Source organism: Carcharodon carcharias, chromosome 17 (assembly GCF_017639515.1).
Source record: "Carcharodon carcharias isolate sCarCar2 chromosome 17, sCarCar2.pri, whole genome shotgun sequence".
NCBI lineage: Eukaryota > Metazoa > Chordata > Chondrichthyes > Lamniformes > Lamnidae > Carcharodon > Carcharodon carcharias.
In genome coordinates, this window is record NC_054483.1 from 77,874,238 (window position 1) to 77,892,461 (window position 18,224).

The 18,224-nt window shown below is 41.7% G+C and overlaps 2 protein-coding genes across 3 annotated transcripts in view; both read left to right on the top strand.

Annotated features, from left to right (window-relative positions):
• Window positions 1–6,475, top strand: part of zgc:174164 (uncharacterized protein LOC570656 homolog) — a 76,542-nt gene extending 70,067 nt beyond the window's left edge. Inside the window, exons 17-22 of one of the 2 annotated variants that reach the window (XM_041209831.1) lie at window positions 52–132; window positions 726–831; window positions 1,781–1,916; window positions 2,579–2,642; window positions 3,734–3,783; window positions 5,471–6,475. In XM_041209831.1, the coding sequence (XP_041065765.1) occupies window positions 52–132; window positions 726–831; window positions 1,781–1,916; window positions 2,579–2,642; window positions 3,734–3,783; window positions 5,471–5,609 (576 nt within the window). In that variant the 3' untranslated portion in view covers window positions 5,610–6,475. Of the gene's footprint in view, window positions 1–51; window positions 133–725; window positions 832–1,423; window positions 1,500–1,780; window positions 1,917–2,578; window positions 2,643–3,733; window positions 3,784–5,470 lie in introns of those variants that run through there. The other variant, XM_041209832.1, reaches the window with a different exon arrangement.
• Window positions 6,476–11,968: 5,493 nt separating this feature from the next.
• The window catches only part of LOC121289662 (L-seryl-tRNA(Sec) kinase-like), a 33,736-nt gene continuing 27,480 nt past the window's right edge, over window positions 11,969–18,224 (top strand). The window contains exons 1-2 of the mRNA XM_041209288.1: window positions 11,969–12,131; window positions 12,232–12,361. Of these exons, the coding sequence (XP_041065222.1) occupies window positions 11,969–12,131; window positions 12,232–12,361 (293 nt within the window). The remainder of the gene's footprint in view (window positions 12,132–12,231; window positions 12,362–18,224) is intronic.

An 18,224-nucleotide genomic window follows, 5' to 3' on the forward strand; every position in this document is an offset into this window, starting at 1 on the left:
GTTAATTTGTTATATTTTAATTGCTCTAATTTATTTCCTGTATTTTTTCAGGCCTGCATTGGTTTTGCATGTGTGAATGCTAGCAACCTGGGATTTGATTGTGATATCAAAGAGAAATGCAATAACCATGGTGTAAGCATTATTCTCTTCCTATTCACGGTGTGAACCTTATTGTTTCCCCATTGATTTATCTTTGTTATGAAGTTGTAGTGAGTTCTGTTTTAAAAATTAATACTAAACAGAAGTTGGAATTGATTTATTTTCTCAAATAAGCCAAATTATTTTATTTATTTGTATTTTATCGAGACTACATTAGAATCCAAGTTATTTTCCTTGGCTATGATGGGGTGATTAACTATATTTGTTAACCTAGTGACATATCAGCTACCAATATTGCACAGGCCAAATAAACTAAGATTTATTGTGATAGTACCAGTGATAGTATCACTGTTTGAAAGAGAATTGATGGAGTTTATTCACAAATAAAGCCTGTGGTCCTGAACAATGCTTAGTAGGTGATACTGTCCTGAATGGTAACAAAATCTTAGAACGAATGATGAATTGTTAAAGTCGATTCAGCACAAGCATATGTATAACTGTAATTAGTAGCTGTACAACTACAGGCTGCGGTGACCAAAATATTAGAATGATGGTAATAGGGTGACAAGTAAATTTCCTTTCGGTTGCTGTAGTCATTTATCAAAAGGTTCTATATATCTTATTAGATTTGCAACAGTAACAAGAACTGCCACTGTGATGATGGATGGGCACCACCTAATTGTGACACCCATGGTTTCGGAGGAAGCATAGATAGTGGGCGCACTCGCAAAGGTATTTAAAAAATAAAGATGCATTGTTGCAAACCAGGTTTATTTCTCATATATTTATACGTTAACTGCATTTAAAGTGCACCTATTCTGAAAGCTAGTAATATACGCCAATTGATTTTGCAAGGATTTTTGTAAAGAGCATATCAGCTCCTTAGTACTAAACAGATCAGTGTGAACTGATTTTTTTGGCCCAAGAACTATAAAATAGATTGGAAGTTGGGTCTGTTTAGTCATGATTTTCAAAGCAATTTATTAATTCATGGCCAATGTGAATCCTCCATTACCTCCCCCACTCATTCTTGTGACATTTGACAGTTTAATTTCCACTACAAATTAGTGTATCATGCTCAAAACCATGTAATATAGCACGCTGATTTCTAAAGAATTGCCAACAATTTAGGTTGTACTTGAATCAAAATTCCTGAAGAGAAGGGCAGCAAGCCAGCCAACTAACTACCCAAAACTTTCTAAAGAGGCATTTACTTATCCAATCTAATTAATACATTTTCAGTGATAAGAATTAAAAGACTTTGTAGAATAAGCTAAAGGGTATGACCAGGAATTTCCTTGAAATGTCTCCCATTACCAAACAGTAACTCTGACAGAGGTTTGCTGCATCCATTGAAACAGGGTTTCTGCTGAAGTCAGGTTGGAGAAATGGGAGAGGCCGTAAGTAAATTTCCATTGCAGATATTATGAAGCAATCATCTGGCAGTTCTTCTCATCACAAATACGGTAACTCAAGCTATTCTCTTACTTGATTAAAAATGTTGCCTTGTCAACCTATTATGGAAAGCTTTGAAATAACTTCTTTGGATTTTTCAATATTGCCAACAACATAAATCATTGAATCTTAATCACCTTTTTGCGAGCATGGAATTTATCATTAATAACATGCAAAGTAATTTATTGTAGGGAAACCAGTTAAGAAGTCTTTTCTTTTCCTTTAGATACTTCACTTCAAGATGGCTTGCTGATATTCTTCCTTTTGGTGGTCCCTGTGCTTACTTTGATTGGTTTAGCCATTTTTTTCAAACGTAATGCAATAAAGCGACTCTGGAGAAGGAGGAAATCTCCACCTACGACGTACGTAAGATTTGAGTTCACCTCCAACTTTTCATAGAGTTTTTATTAGAAAGAGAGTTATTCCCTTAATGACTTTGCTTCTTGTTTAGTTCACTTTATTTTTTATCCACTGATATTTTACTTTGATTTCATTCTATAGTTTCTCCCATTCTCCTGAAGGTGGTGGCTCCTGATGCATTATAGTTCCGTGGGCACTGACTGCCCTTAAGTACCCTGTCTTCATGGGTGAATTCAGACAGCAAACATTGACAAGCCATTTATCTTTGAGGCATCAAAGCTGAGCCTGATTCTGTCCTCATTAGATGGCCAATTCTGCACTTGCTATCAGGAGTCACTGGATAGCTATCAAGAATTGGAACCCGGGTGAAGTTTCCTCACCCTAATGGTACAATGAGTATTAGCTACTCTGAGCATGGAGACTATGAATGTGGCAGGATTGGGTGAATGAGGTTTACTGTAACTATTTACAGAATAAAGAATGCACTGATCATAACATGGGCTGGGGAGGTGTTTACAAGTTAAAACACTTCGAAAATGTATTATTCCCTCATGATTAAAATCTGAAATTAGAAAACTGTATAACCTTTGTGATATTGCAAAATCTGCAGCTGATCATTTCTAGCCATGGGGTTTCTTATGGATATGACTGTTTTGTTTCACAGAACACAGAGTAGAAGACAACCACAGAACACTTCCTCAAACCTAGGCGTTCAGAGAAATAATCCAGTAAGAATCATTGATTTCAGTAACCCCTCTGTACCATTGGGTGAAAGCCATAAATATTCCAGGATTACAGTATTTTGTAATCACATTATCATACATGTAAGAGTGCTTTCATACAGCTATTGCTAGTACTAAAATCCTGTCAGTCAGATCAACCATGATAATGGGGCCAACATTTATGTAGATATTTTGCGAAGTTATCATAGTTTTATATTTTCTAAAGCCATTGCACAACTAGGATACTATTGATGTTTATTCCAATTTGTCCAGAACTATATCTTGCCAAAGCACACTTTATAAACTTTTATTATATATCTAGTTTGTGCCTCCTCTACGCCCCATTCAATATCTTCCTTCACCCGGCAAGACAAAGGGCTTTGGGAAATATGTTTCACCACAGACAAAACTAATGTCTCACAAGAAGCATATTTTTTGGATAGAATGTGCCCTAACATTCTTTTTTAATTTACTCTTTCATGGGATATGGGTGTCACTGGCAAGGCCAGCATTTGTTACCCATCCATAATTGCCCTTGGACTGAGTGGCTTACTGGGCCATTTCAGAGGGTAGGTAAGAGTCAATCACATTACTGTGAATCTGGAGTCACATGTAGGCCAGACCAGGTAAGGATGGCAGATTTCCCTCTCTAAAAGGTATGAATGAACCAGGTGGGTTTTGATGACAACTGATGATAGTTTCATGGCCACTATCACTGAGATTCACTTTCAAATCTAGACTTTATTAATTGAGCTCAAATTCCACCAGCTGCAATGGTGGGATTCGAACCCATGTACCCAGAGAATTAACCGGAACCTCTGGATTACTAGTTCAGATGGAACTATCTGTTGTCTCAGTCTTCTCCACTGCTCAGTCTTCTTCAACCAAGGAAATGGGTTAATATATCTGTTAAAACAGCACACAAACAAATTTCACACAAATGCATTAATATGTTCATTTCTCATATCGCATAGGACAATTTCACCCTAAATGTGTTTTATTACATTCATCATAAACCTCATGGCTTTGTATATTTTAGTATTACAAAGGTAAAGAGTGAAATAACAACATACTGGTTGCTTTTTCTGTACTTGTAGGTTACTTCTACTGTGCATACAAATGCCTATGCAAATGTTACTCCACAAAGGTATGTATGTTTAATTTAAGTGCTGCTAATGCTGTCAACTTTTGCACTTTGTGCTTAGCTTTATTTCACCAAATGGAGATAATAAATCAAATTTCCAAATGGAAATATCAAAAATAATCATTGTCATGTAGTCTCCATGATAGAATGAATAATTGTGTACAATTGCCAAGAATTATGCTCTTTCAATTGTTCAATCTCAAAGTGAGCAAGAGTAGAATTATCTTGGCTTGCTGGTTGTTATCTCAGCTATGAATCAAAAGGTCATGGGTTCAAGTCTAACCTCAGCACTTGAGAACATAATCTGGGCTGAACCTTCAGAGTAGTCCAGATGAATAAATAATGGTTCAGCTAAGACTAGCAGGAGGGTCTGACCTAGGAAGCTAATCTGCTGGTGCGGGGAATACAATTAGGCTCATTAATGAGCTGCTTAAAACCAATTATCTGTGAACCCACCAGGATTTAATAGTGGCTCAGGGATTTGGTCTCTAGAGAACCCAGCAAACCCTATCAGGTTCACTAGTGGCTTACCAGGGGAGTCCCTTGTTCACAGGCACTTGATGCTTGATCGAGGGACCTGGCATCGTAAAGATGGGCACCTCTGACAGCCACCCGATCTTAAATCCAACTACCATCCTCCCCCTCACTGGCGATCCCCTCCCCATGACCCCCATATTGTCCAATCTACCTCACCACCGCAATTAGGAGACATAGTAAGTATCGCAGAATGGAGAAGGAAGTTACAAAGGATCGTAAACAGCTGGTAAATGGAGCTCAATTTGGGCATAGTTCATCCACTTTGGATCCTAGAGAAACAACTTGGATTATTTTCTAAATGATGAGAAACTAGAAACCATGAAAGTTCAGAGATGTTTGGTGTCTATGTACACAGATCACAAAACTAATGAAAACCAAAACAGCTAATATAATGTCTTCTTCAACTCAAGACAGTTGAAATAGAAATGGGCAGAAGTTATGCTTCAGTATTATAGAGTCTGTCAGACCTCATCCAGAGTACTGCGTTCAGTTCTGAGCACTGCACCTCAGGAAGGATATATTGGCCTTGGATGGGGTGCAGCAGAGATTTGTCAGAATGATATCAGGGATTATAAGGTTAAATTATGAGGTCAGTTACATAAACTTGACTTGTTTTCCCTTCTATAAAGATTGAGGAATAAACTAGTTGCAGCGTTTAAAACTTTTGTCATCATAATCTATCTATTGCTATAGCTTCTCAGTCATCAAAGCAGATCCCCTGGTTTTAAAGATGTCTTTACAGCACATGTATCTTTCTCAGGAATACTGCTGGTTGTTACCATTTGCTTTGGAGCCTAGTGTTCAATGTATGAATGATGTGGCCAATCCAATGAAGCTGTGCTTTGTTAAAGGATACTTCATTGCCGAGTCCGCTTAACAAAGCTTGCTGGTGATTTTGTCATTTGATACACATTATCAATAATAAATAACTCATGGAACTTGTCAAGTTCCATGAGGTTGCTTGTATTTCTTACTGGTGTACAAAAGAGTTGGCTTCACTATTGTATCACACCATTCAGCTTGGTCTTAAACATGGACCATGCAAGTATATAATTACTATACTCCCAGCTTATTTGTATAATGAGCAATGGAAATTGTACAGAGCATCTTTAAGTTTATATTATCAGAGGCTAAAAATCTTCTTTGTTTTTAGGCAATATGCTTCAAAAGAAAATCCAGTACCTCTTACAGCCTATGCACCTAAACATCAAATTCCTGTTCCACCTCCTCGACCAACCGTGCCTCCTCGACCTACCGTGCCTCCTCGACCTACTGTACCCCCCACAGTCTAAGTTCAGCCTCAGAACCCAATGAACACAATCTATGCCTTATGTCTATTGATATTAGTGATCAGATATATACCTCAGAAAAATATTAAAAAGGAACCTTCTTTTCTTATAATCATTATTTTTAATTCTTCCTGTGAACAAGTGGATTCACAACACATTTTTAGAAACCTTACTCAGTACTGATGAGGTTTCAGTGGCAGTGCAACACTTTAACACCAAGCTAGTTTTACACTAGGCTCTGAATGGGTCTCAAAGCTAAAGTCTCAGGTTTCTTTTAAATAAGACTGGGCAGAGAAAACTGAAATTATTAATAACAGGACTTTACAGGGGATAAATTCATACATAAAGTAAGATTTCCAAATTTATGATTGCAAACTGCCATGCTTGAACTGTGCCAGAAGTGCGCCATATGGCTTGGGCAACTTTTAAATATGCCTGAAAATAAGGTAAGCATTTAAATATGCAAATCAGCATGCTATGCCAGATCTAGAACCCACAACTACAAAACTCATAAAGAAATGAATACTGCTTACTCCATGCTTGATCCAACTAGTTATACCAGGTGTTGAGTGGCCTAAACTTAAAAGGGGGCCACTTGAGAAAAATTCAGGAAATCTTCCGTTTTATTTTTGTGGTTTTAGAAAAAGTAAGAGGATCATCCTGGCCCCTCCAAAATACTCTAGGGCACTGCTGACATTTTCATGGCATTCCCAGGACATGAACTTTAAACTGGATTAGTATAAGAGCCAACTCATCTTCTGTCCTCTCTGAATGCATGTTGGTTGCATCCCAAAGCCAAATTTGACTCAAGCTGATGCAGACCAATGCACAAAGCCATTGCTGTGTTGACTCTAACAAAAACAAAAATACCTGGAAAAACTCAGTAGGTCTGACAGCATCTGCAGAGAGGAATACAGTTAATGTTTCAAGTCCATATGACTTTTCACCAGAACAGAATGTTTTTGTGAAGAGTCATACAGACTCGAAACGTTAACTGTATTCCCCTCTGAAGGTGCTGTCAGATCTGCTGAGTTTTTCCAGGTATTTTTGTTTTTGTTTTGGATTTCCAGCATCCGCAGTTTTTTTGCTTTTAGCTGTGTTGACTCTGTCTGCTTTGGGCACAAGCTGAATTTGTTGGAATACATAACTAATATTTGTCTCTGTTCATGTTAATCCTAATAGAAATTGATTTGTGTTTATTTGCTTACTGGATAAGAGAAATGTGCATGTCTCTTCTTGACATAAATAGGTTTGACTACAGTTCTAGTTCTGTGGACCTGCTAGGTACTAATGTTTCTTCATCTGAACTATTCACAGTGTATGTTTGAAAAGCAACAATTCAGTAAAATTTTACACCAACAAGTAGAAAAAGTTGCTAATATTTTGACATAATTGGAGACACCAAGGGCATGATCAACAACTGACAGTTAGGTTAATATTCTGGGAGAATGAGATCAAATCGGCTTTCTTCTTCATGTTACTTTGCTGACATCTAGAAACAGAAAATGTTACTTTAATGTTGATTTATGCTGAATTATGTTAAAGGGTTGCTGTTATAAAGTGATCTACTGTGAATGCTTCACTCGTCCAACAGCTAAATTATTAAGCACTTTGCATCACATAATGCAAAAAAAAATCTAGGAAATCTTAGCATTAAAACATATGAAAACATAAATAATCCTAAACTATTTATAATTTTAAAATCATCAATCCTTACATCAACACTTTCCAATTTCATATGATCTACAAGTGAAGAATACTATTACAATGTTCTCTGAGAAGTTGAATTGCACTTTAGCCTATTGAATTAGCAATAAATGAATAGCCCAAAATACAGTCTGCTATTGAGATTAGACAATAGTATATTGTCCTGTCCCACTTATTGGACCTCTAACTATAATGTCTACTACAGTTTGCAGATAGCCAGGAATTTATTAATTTACTAGCCTATTCATCATTTTCAGCGGGTTCAGAAGTTTGAGGGCTGTGAATTATAGATCAGCAAAAATGACTGAAAATGTGAGAACTAGAGAAAAGAATTAGTTTATGGGAAAACGAGTACACACACAAATTCCATACAATCAGTTGTGGCAATTTTATGAGTAGAATATGCACAAAGTAACTAAATACTTGCTTTGGGAAATAAAATGTAATCCATATCGAAGTGTTCCTATGTAGAACCCTGTGTTTGAAAAGGAAAGTACACACAGATTTGCTTCTGTAATATCAACTAGACAAGAGCCTCTCAAAGCACACTGGCATTCTGTCTTTGAGACTGATGTATTTGGTTTGTTTTCTGGCCAAGTGAAAGCTTTCTTTTTTTTAAAATTTCTGCTGGGTACTTGCATTTTTTTTAATCAAAAAAGGTCAAAACGAACTCACTGATCTGGAATCAGACCTCATGTACCAACATCAAGCTTAGGAAATGAATGCACTTCAAAACGATTGATTTGGCTTTTGTCATGTTGCTATATCCATTTACTTTTGAGGTTATTTGGTTTACTGACATAATAGAGGTTTGGTTCCATTATTCTAGGTATTCAAGTTTGTTTTTTGACATCTTGACTGTTGTAAAAAAATTACCTGGGATACGTGGGGGAGTGGCTATTATGTTCTTGAAGTGCCTACCTCTTGCCCAATAAGTATTTTACCCATAATTGACTGAAACTACTATAAGATTGACTGCCAGTAATCCTATTCACTCAGTGATTCAATTGACAAGCTATGAAAAAGTGAACAGAAAGAACTGACCTTAAATGACAACCTGCTCTAGATTTTCATATTTTCAATTTTAAACAGGTTTGATTGAATTGATTTTAACTATGATATTTTATGCTGCAATCAATTACAACTGCTTTTCAAATGCTTGCTCTTGAACCAGTTAAGAGAGGTGCTTCAGTTGAATCAAATATTGTAAGTAATACAGAGATTAAAATAATGAGCTAGCCTTTTATCACTTTGGCATGAATTGCAAATTCATTACTTTTATTTTCACTAAGTAATAGTTACACATTCAGAAAATTTGTTTAATCCTGTCTATTGTAAAGAACATCAAGCATGTAGGACAATATTTCAGTGTTCTTGTGGGCTATCACATCAATGTTCAATGTTTTGTTGCCTGGTATACACTGTCAGCATATGATGTCTTTTATTAATACTGATTTTGGGGAAGTATAGTTTAGAATTTTAAATGATTTGTGAAATGTAGCTACACAAATTATCTGCCATATTCTAATACCTGTGAATGATGTTTGCTAAATGAAAGAAATGAAAAAGCAGCTAAGAGGAATTTATAGTGATACTACAGAAGCGATTCCAAGATCACTTATGACTGAACTAGTGATTGTTTTAACATCATTCATCTCTGCTCACTTTACCTGCTCTAAACAGGTACCACTCTGTTTCTATATTTACTATATACTATAACGATGAAAATGTAAACTCAAAAATCACAAATTAAAAAATATTTTTGGTGATTTCTTTTGTCTTTATGAAGATATGAGCGTTGAGAATTAAATACGTTTGCATTTGGGGGCCAACTATTAAGCAATTCCAGGTCATAAATGCCACCAGCATAAGAATGATGATGCTCCCCTACTCTCCATCAATGTGTCTTAAACCAAACCTATACGATCGCACTCTATCAATTCTCAGTTCTATGTACTTATATTCAATTAGAGATTTAACTGTTGTATGAAATATCATTGGATGGAAAGGAAAAAGAGCAACTGAAAGACCACTTTCAAAGACATCATACCTAAAGATGTTGATGAAATTTTGGAACATGCCAGAGCATGAGACTGATATCATTGCCAATGTTGTTAGAAGTAGGAGAGGAACCATGAGAGAGTAATACCATAGATGGGAATCATTGAGGAAATGAGTGGAGGTTGATAGCCTGGGCAGCAATGTTAAAGACCATTGAAAGGTCAAAAAGAATTAATGTGGCTCGGTCATAGTTACTCAAGGGAGAATCATTGCTATGAGCAGGACAGAAACCAAATTGAAAGCATTTAAACAGGGTGCCATGGTGACTGAAAATAAAGCTGGGTACCAACAATGCATTTGAGAACTTTGAGACAAAGCGGGGATTAGTGAAAGAGGATAGTTTGAGAAAGGAGCTTTTCAAAGTGGGAGCTAACTGCAGCAGTTTTGAAGAAAGGTGTCTGTGCCTATCGTTATGATCCTAGAGCAGAGCCCAAGTTTTTGGTACGATCTGGTTAGGGACCAGTAACTTTTTGTTTTAAGTAGACAAAGTTTGAAATGCCAGGTACTTACTCCAGAGAATAAAGCCACAAGATTCCACAGTTTCTGAACAAGCAAAATAAACTTTACTATACAAATTCAGAAAAGTAAAACTATTTACAATATCCATCTTATACGCTAACATTCAGAATTAGCATGAGGTACATGTGAATTAACAAACTGTGGTCAAACACACTACGTTGCATAATACATGGCAGACACGACCAAGACAGATCTCGTGGATTTCTCAGCAACCCATTCAGACATCAGTATTCACTGTGAGTTACATAATCTCGTTAAAACTTTGTCTCCCTTATGAGGGGTTCAGTCTTCCCTTTTTAAGGTCTAGCCTCAGAATTCCCTCCAAGAGTCCCTCGAATTCGGACTGCCTCAACAACTGCTCAGCTCCCAGGGTTTCAATCTCATCTCCTGAGACTACGTTCCCGTGGATTCCCGAGTCTGCACTCCAGCACCAACTCAGAGGCATAACTTCAGTTCTTCAGTCACAAGCAGAACATCACTGCTCCAAAGGGTTATCTTTGACCCAATGGCCCGCAGCACGGGGTCACCAACTTTCGTTGCCTTTTCAGCTCTCCAAGAACCCTCACTACTTGGAGCCTGCCAGCTGCAGTACTTTTACTGTTTGGAGCGTCTTTCTTTGCACCTCTACCCAGTGGTTCCTCCTGGTGGCCTCTTCCTAGTGGTTCATTTCCCAGTCCTCTGTCTCTCTCTCTCTCTCTGGGATCTCTTCCTGTCCCCTCTCCCTGGGTTCCCTCTCTGGGTTTCCTTTACCTCTCTGGGACCTCTCCCTGTCCCCTCCTTGTCCTCTGTCCTGGGGCTCCTTATGGAGCTCCACTTCTGAGTCCTGTGATCAGGTTTTTGCACCGTTTCTTCCCCACAAGGATACCCTGGGCACATGCCCCTGGCCATGAAGATCTCGCAGCGCAGAACTGCCCTTGAGCAGTCCACTCCCAATTTGAGCATATGAGGAAACACCCAGGGTATGTTGGGACTTGTAGTTTCTGACTTCCACTTGGAAATCAGATAAGTTCCTATTTCTTTAAACCCTTCACCTAGGGAAAAAGAAAGCTTCCCCTTAGTGAAGGTATATAATTTCTTTACATGAAATACTTAACATCATTGACTTATAACAAATACCTTTTAAACATACTGTGCAAATAACCTTTTCATTTTGTTCCACAATTACACATTTAATGTCAAATTATAAAGGCTTAACTCAAACACAAACATGTACAAGGAGGATTGTCAGGATTCAAACAACATAGAAATATCATGACACAGAACCTGTCTTTTCTCCTATATCCTTTCTTTAAACTATGGACAGAACGTCAACAATGACATGGGGCAGAATTGTCCCAGATTTACAATAAGTGCGGTAGCAGGTGTGAAAAAGGTCCCTTTACCAGCCGGCCACATAGGTAGATTTACCCGCCGTTTCTCCCCCTTCTGCTTCATAAATTATCCAGTCACAGGAAGCATGCCAGATCGCTGGTGACAGGCCTCTGATTGACCTGCCACACCATTACCTCGCTGCTTCCTTACGCCAAGCAGCGGCATGCACACTTCTCAATGCTCGCAGCCCAGGACTGCTCTGCTGAAAACATAAACCCAAAAGCCAGGAAGATTGCAGCCCCCCAATTTAGTGACGCATCTCTGGGACATCTTCTGGACACCCTGGAGGCTCACCGTGAAGTCCTCTACCCCAACTCTGGCCGCAGGAGACCCGTCTCACCACTCCGGCTTTGGAGGCGGTGGCACACGTGGGCAATGCCAATGCTGCATACAAGAGGTCAGTCATTCAGTGCAGAAAATGAATGAATGATCTCATCCATGCCGCCAGGGTAAGTCAACCATCTTATCAATCTCAACTCAACCACTCACAAGTCCATCACGCATTCACTGGGATCTCACTCACTGCCAGCTCAAGCGACATCACCACTCACTCTCTCACACACATCCTCACATCTCCAACTGGCCTCATCTCCTCTGGAGATTGCCTCCTAATCCCATCCATGGTTCCACTCACTCATGCTTGCCTGTCATCCTTCTTATTTGGCCTGGCATGCACCTTGCTCACACTCTCTCTGCCTGTCTTTATGCAGGAAAAGATCACGCACAATCACTGGGAGAGGTCACAGACCGGGAGTGGAGTACCAGACATCAAGGTCCTCACTCCATTCAAGAGTCAAAGTTCGGAGCTTGCTGGAGAGGACGTCGACCGTTACTGCAGCGACACTGAAGTTGGCGACGAACAGCCATGTGAGGATCCTGCACCACACCATTCCTCTCTCAACACTACTCCGCTATTCTGTGTTAAATGTGGCTGCTAAGCACTAATAATCTCCACTTTCTCTCCTAGGCACATCTGACACGTTGCCCTTAGGCAACATTGACCCCAAACCAGAGCTGAGAGCACCTTGGATGTCAACCCTGAGGGCAGCACCATTGAAGACCTGTGAAGGTGCTCATCCACACCCTCCAGCAACACAGTGACACACAGCTGAGTGGGACTTAGATGTAAAGTAGCCTCGGGATCAAATCTGGTGAGCACACCATACAATCTATTCCATAGCTGGCAGAGGCAGGAATATCTGAGTTTGCCAGCACTCGCAGGACTGCTGGGGGGCAAGGAATCTGCAAACTCTGAGTCAGATGATGAGCCCCTGGACTTGGTTCTCAATCAGTTGGTGGAGTTGCAAAGGCAATCACGGGAACATCAGGAAGGGATGTCTGGTGCACTCCTCAGATTGCAAGGGATGGTGGAGCAGTCTGTCCACTTTCAGTCAGAGGTGATATCGCTGGCATGCCAACGCATCGAGGTCAACACAGGCAGGATGATGGCCGCCATGGAGACATTGGTCCAGGGCATCGGTCCTGCATTGCTGCGCAAGCTGAACTCCATCACTGATGCCATAGTAGGCCTCCAACAGTGTTAACGTGAGAGGGGTGCAAGGCAGCTCAATCTCACTCCAGCTTTTCCTTCTCCCCAAGGAGTCAGCCAGGGGTCATCGGGCACCCATAGGAAGGAGGACCAGCAGGTTGACACCCACTCTGGGAAAGCCCAGCCAATCCAAATCCCCTCTTCCTGTGATCCCCCACATCTCCAGCTCAACAGGCTGATGGGGTGCAGCTGGCCCACATCAGGATACCCAAAGTAGGCAGGGGACCCTCCAGATCTCAGCCCTCCAGAGGACACCTGCCAAGGTCATCACAAACAGGGCATAGCAGTCAACAGACTGCCTCCACCTCTGCTGTGGATGTCGGGGAGCACCAGATGTAGCGACAGGGTTAGGAAGTTTAAGAAGATGTAATTGCACAGCCTGGGCAGAGGTGTTAATCACTTGTACATAATGTTCACTATTGTAAATAAACTCCCAAGAATGTCTTCTTGCCTATGGCTCCTTGATAAGCTGAGCAGGGCTCCTGTCACTCAGTTCCTGCACAAGATAAAGGCAGGTGTCTCAGTCGAGTGCCTCTTCCCTGTTCAGTGTGTAATCTTCATACCAAAGTGATGGTCCGGCTTCACAATTACTGGTCACGTTAGTAATGCCTGCACCTCGACGGTTCTTGTCATTGCTGCCAGAATGTAATGGGCAAGTGTCACAGGTGTCATTCTCTCTGTGAGCACTCAGCACCTTTGCAGTGGAACTGCCCCCCCACCCCCATTTCTTCAGCATCTGTGACCAGTGATGCTGTGCCTCTGAAGGGCTCAGGTGCTGAAGGCTGACAAAGGATCAGGTGCACTTAAAGTTTCACGGCTGCGTCTCCATGATATGACACTGAACATATAGTGCAAGCAAGCTGCCCTCAACCAGACAAGAGTCAGCCATTCACAGAGGCTATGTGAGGATCTATGGAGTGTCTTCATTGCATGTCGTCATCTTCCTGGAATCTAGCGATTATTAGGGCCTCTGCTGCATCTCCATGACATGAGCCTGAGCACTGAGGGTATGTGCACTGCCGTCACACCGGAGTCAAATGTTCATAAATGCAGGGTGAGGATGTCAGGACTGTCCTCACTGTATCTCATCATCATCCTCCACGAATCCTGTGGCTATGAGGAACTGCCGAGTGCGCCTGCCTTCTCTGGCCAATGCGATGGCCTCATCACCGTCATCCCCTTCAATGCTTCTTCATTGGAGGAGACATGCAGCTCTTCCATCTCCTCTTCAGCCAGGCCCTACCCCCATTGGTTGTGTAGTGTAGCAAGCTAAGATGATGCGCGATGCTCTCAGTGGACTGTATTGCAGTGCTCCTCCAGACTGTTGAGTCTCTGGAACATCATTTTCAAAATGTCTATTGTTTGCTCCACCAAAGCCTGGGTCACGGCATGAGCCTCGTTATACTGTTGTTCTGCTGCAGCCTGAGGCTGCCACACAGATGTCATCAACCACATCCTCTGTCCCTTGTCCCTGAGGAGCCAACCCTGCAGTCTCTCTGGACCCTGGAAGATGTCAGAAATCTGAGACTTGCCAAGAATATAGGAGGCATGCATGTTTACTGGGAATGCTGCGCAGACCCGCAGGCTGTGTCTGTGGTGGTTGCAGACTAGCTAAGAATTTAGAGTTGATGCTGACGTAGTTGACGTAGTTGACATGGAGATCTAAGTGCCATGTGAGAGCAATCGATGGCACCCTGCATGTTTGGAAAACCAGAGATCTGCACAAATCCCAGTACTCTTGCTTCCTGACTTTCCTGGTCCTGGGCAAAATGAAAGAAGTCTTGTGCCTTCGCAAAGATGGTGTCCGTGACCTCATGAATGCATTTGTTGGGGGAAGCTTGCGATAACCCACAGACGTCATCTGTGGAGCCCTGGAAGGAGCCACTGTGTAAAAACTGAGCACCGTGATCACTTTCATGGCCACTAGCAGTGGATGCCCTCCATGTCCCCGTGGAACTAAATCCTGTAGCGGGTGGCAGATGTGACTGACCAGTTCCCTTCAGCGACACTGGTTCTCAGTTATCTCCAGGAATGACAAACGCTGTCTATAGACCCTGGGTCGAGTGAAGCACCTGTGAGCAACATCTCTCTGTGGATCTTCAGCTGCTTGCACATCGGGCCCTGCCGCCCCCTCACCTTGAGGGAGGTGCTCCTCCCTTTGCCGAAACAGGCGCCTCTGCCGCACTTGTCTTCTTCTTCTCTGCTCCCCGTAAGCCATGAGGCAGACTGCTAAATCACCAGACTCTATAATCCTAATGTTCTCCTCCTACAGGATTAAAGAGAGAGACGAGTGGGTTAGCACATGTGTCCTAAGAACCTCTCTTGGTTAAGTCTGAAGGCCCCTTCACGCATGCCAGAAAGTGTTGGCCACCACTTGGCCGGCCTGTATGTAGTGCATTTCATGACTGTCTGAAACCCTACCCACCTCCACCCCACTCCACTTGGCAGATTGGCGGCAGCTTCAGCCACTGGACTGCATGCTGTGCTCTCAGCTCAGGCGCAGGCATTCTCCTAACCCACACTACAAGGCTGTGCTGTTAGCTTGAACCATGAGGGACACTGGCTCAAACATTAATAAAGACAATTCAAGGGGATATGAGCACCTCCACCAGTGACTGCGCCATGGCCACCTTTTGCAAGGGGATTCTACAACTTGCCCAGTCGGCTAATTGTTGAGTTACCCCCTAAAACGCACATTAATTTGCAGTCTGCATCCAAGAGGTGAAAGGTTCTGGAGCATTTGGTGGCACTTTCATGCTTTTGTGTTGATTGACTGGGCAGAAAATCTTTAGAGGCCCGACTCCAAGCATGTCAGTGGAACTGCTGCTGAATGGTCTTGGATGCATAAGAATGCTCACTTTGGATAAGCTTTTCCAAGTGACCACTTCCCTCAACACCACCCCCCTCCCTTTTCCCGTCATGTGTTTGTGTACTTCCTTCAATCTGTGCTGCCTTTCCCCCACATCCCCCTCCCCCCCGCCACCACACCACCTCAGTGGTGACTTGCCTGTGCCCCCTCCTCCCAAATGCATGCGCCTCTTCCTTGATTTCCTACAGATAATTCTTGCAAGTGCTGCACACGGTCGTGTGAACTCACCTCTGAGTTCCCCTTGAAGTTCAGGTTGCCAGGGGCACACCTTTTAAAGGCAGTCGTGATGCACACCGTTTGGAAGTTACACTGACGTGGGCAGTAAATTTAGCATGGGCGGATGATTCCAATGAACAGGGCTTATAATGAATGCTAAAGTAGTGAAATTAGGTTCCCATCATGCGGCGGTGGGAAACGCGGCCTATCACTGACAAGTGGAGTGAGCGGATGCAAACTGGTCTCACGACAGCGTGAAACTGATTTTTGACTTCTTGCCATTTTGCCCCCACCCCACCCGCAATGACACCTGCCGCCAATGGGGCCGGATAATTCCACCCATGGGACAAAATCTTCCCCCCCAAGCAGGAGTGGGCGGGTTCCCGATCGGCGCCCCGCCAGGAAGTGCTATGCGCTCCCTGTGCGAGTGAGGGGGATTTGCTCAGCCAGGAGTGCACTCTTTCGCGCACGCGTGTGAAATAGCGCACAGATCTCCCTGAGGCAAAGTGCTGCCTCAGGGAGATTGGCTCAGATTTTCATCTTTAAAAAAGGGGTTTAAAAATTTTCTCTGCCAAGTCCCCTGTCACATGAGTTGGGACATGTCCATAACTTTTATTTAAACCTTTCATTAAAATTTAAATACCCTCATGAAACCTCATCCCACCAGTGGATGAGGTTTCATGTTTTTTCACAAGCCCCTCTGGGCTCCCGGCCTGCCTGCCAACCTTAAGGTTGGACGGGCAGGTCCATTAATGAGCTGAATTGGTTTTCTAATGGCCTTAATAGGCCATTGATAGGTCGGCGGGCCTTGCCCCCGCTTGATGACCGGATGATCCTGCCCATGTTTTTTCTTCTCCCATAATCTTTTCATAGACAGCCAAAGGCAATGAAGACACATTAAAGTTTTCTTTGGAAACATCCTGACCAGCTTGTATTTCTATTTAGTACCATAGGTTTTCTGGTGAAACTGCAAAACATTACTCTAGCGGTCTTCCCCTCCTCACATATGGATGCATGTTAGTCAAGCTATATGATACAAATGACTTTGGTAATTTTAATACAGAAGAACATAGAGTTTTTCTTACTCTTCCTCTCTATTAATGGAAACACGCCTTCAAGGGGTCCTTCAAGTTTGCTATGGAAAGTGTGTATGTCTGATTGACAACAAGCTTCAAAATTATCTTCCTCACTCACTTCCTTCACACAGATTTTGTCATTTCATTGTTTTGATCAACACCAGATGAATGAACCTGCACAAAGGGAGTCATTCTCCCTTTGCTCAACTCATTTTCTAGCTTATCCAAGGTATGTGCCACAGCCTTCTGCACATGTCCATATTCTTCTCATTGATGCTTGAAAAATAGGAACTTCATCTCCATTTCTTTCTCAATAATCCAAATATTTGTTTACTCTCTTATTTTCCAATTCTTTTCCAAGTTCATTATATTTTTCATTCAGCTCAGCTTCTGCTCTGATGAGTTTAGTTGCCTTTGTTTTAGCATTATCTGCGGAACCCTTTTACAAGCTTAACAACATCACATGGGCATTTAGTTCATTTCAGAATTTTTCTTCCATGGCCTTATGCTCTTTCAATTTACTCATTAGATCCTCAATGCGTTTCTTAATATTTACCTTAGCTGCTTTTAAAATCTGGATCTGCTATTCCATACCACACATCTCATCCTTTTTGTTTGCCACATGGCATTAGAGTTCAAGGCTTTCATTGCTCCTTTCATGACAAAGTTCCAACATTTCATCAGTCTTGGTTTTCAATTCTACATTCAACCAATTGTTCTAATTCAATAGCAATTCCTTTTCCTGCTCAAAGTGTTTTTAACAATAATTAAGAGACTTCCGACGTATTAATTTCACCAAGTTTCAATTGAAAATCTACCTTCGTTGAATTTGCTTGCACAAGTTTATCATTTAGACATTTCAAGTCCTCATTCGAGTGTTCTACTTCCTGTGACTGACACTCAAGTATTCTCACCAGTTCTCATTTTTCATTAGCAAACTCAACTTTCAGGCATGGAAGTTTTTTTCTGCACTGATCAGTTTTTCCATGGTACAGCCTAATTCCTCATGCAGCCTTTGACATTCTTGCAGTTCTGACACTAATTTTTCTTGGTCCTGGGCAAGTTGTTTATCCACTTCATCCTGATTAGCCTTACAAGCTGGGCTCTAGCTACTATGCAATTGGTGAACAATGCAGGGTGTTCCTCCCACAAAACCTGTTTCTCTCACCTCAGCTGACTCTCAAAACTCTCGAAGATGCTAAAAATTTCAAACCCGCCAAATCATTATCCAGCATAAAATGTATCCCTTG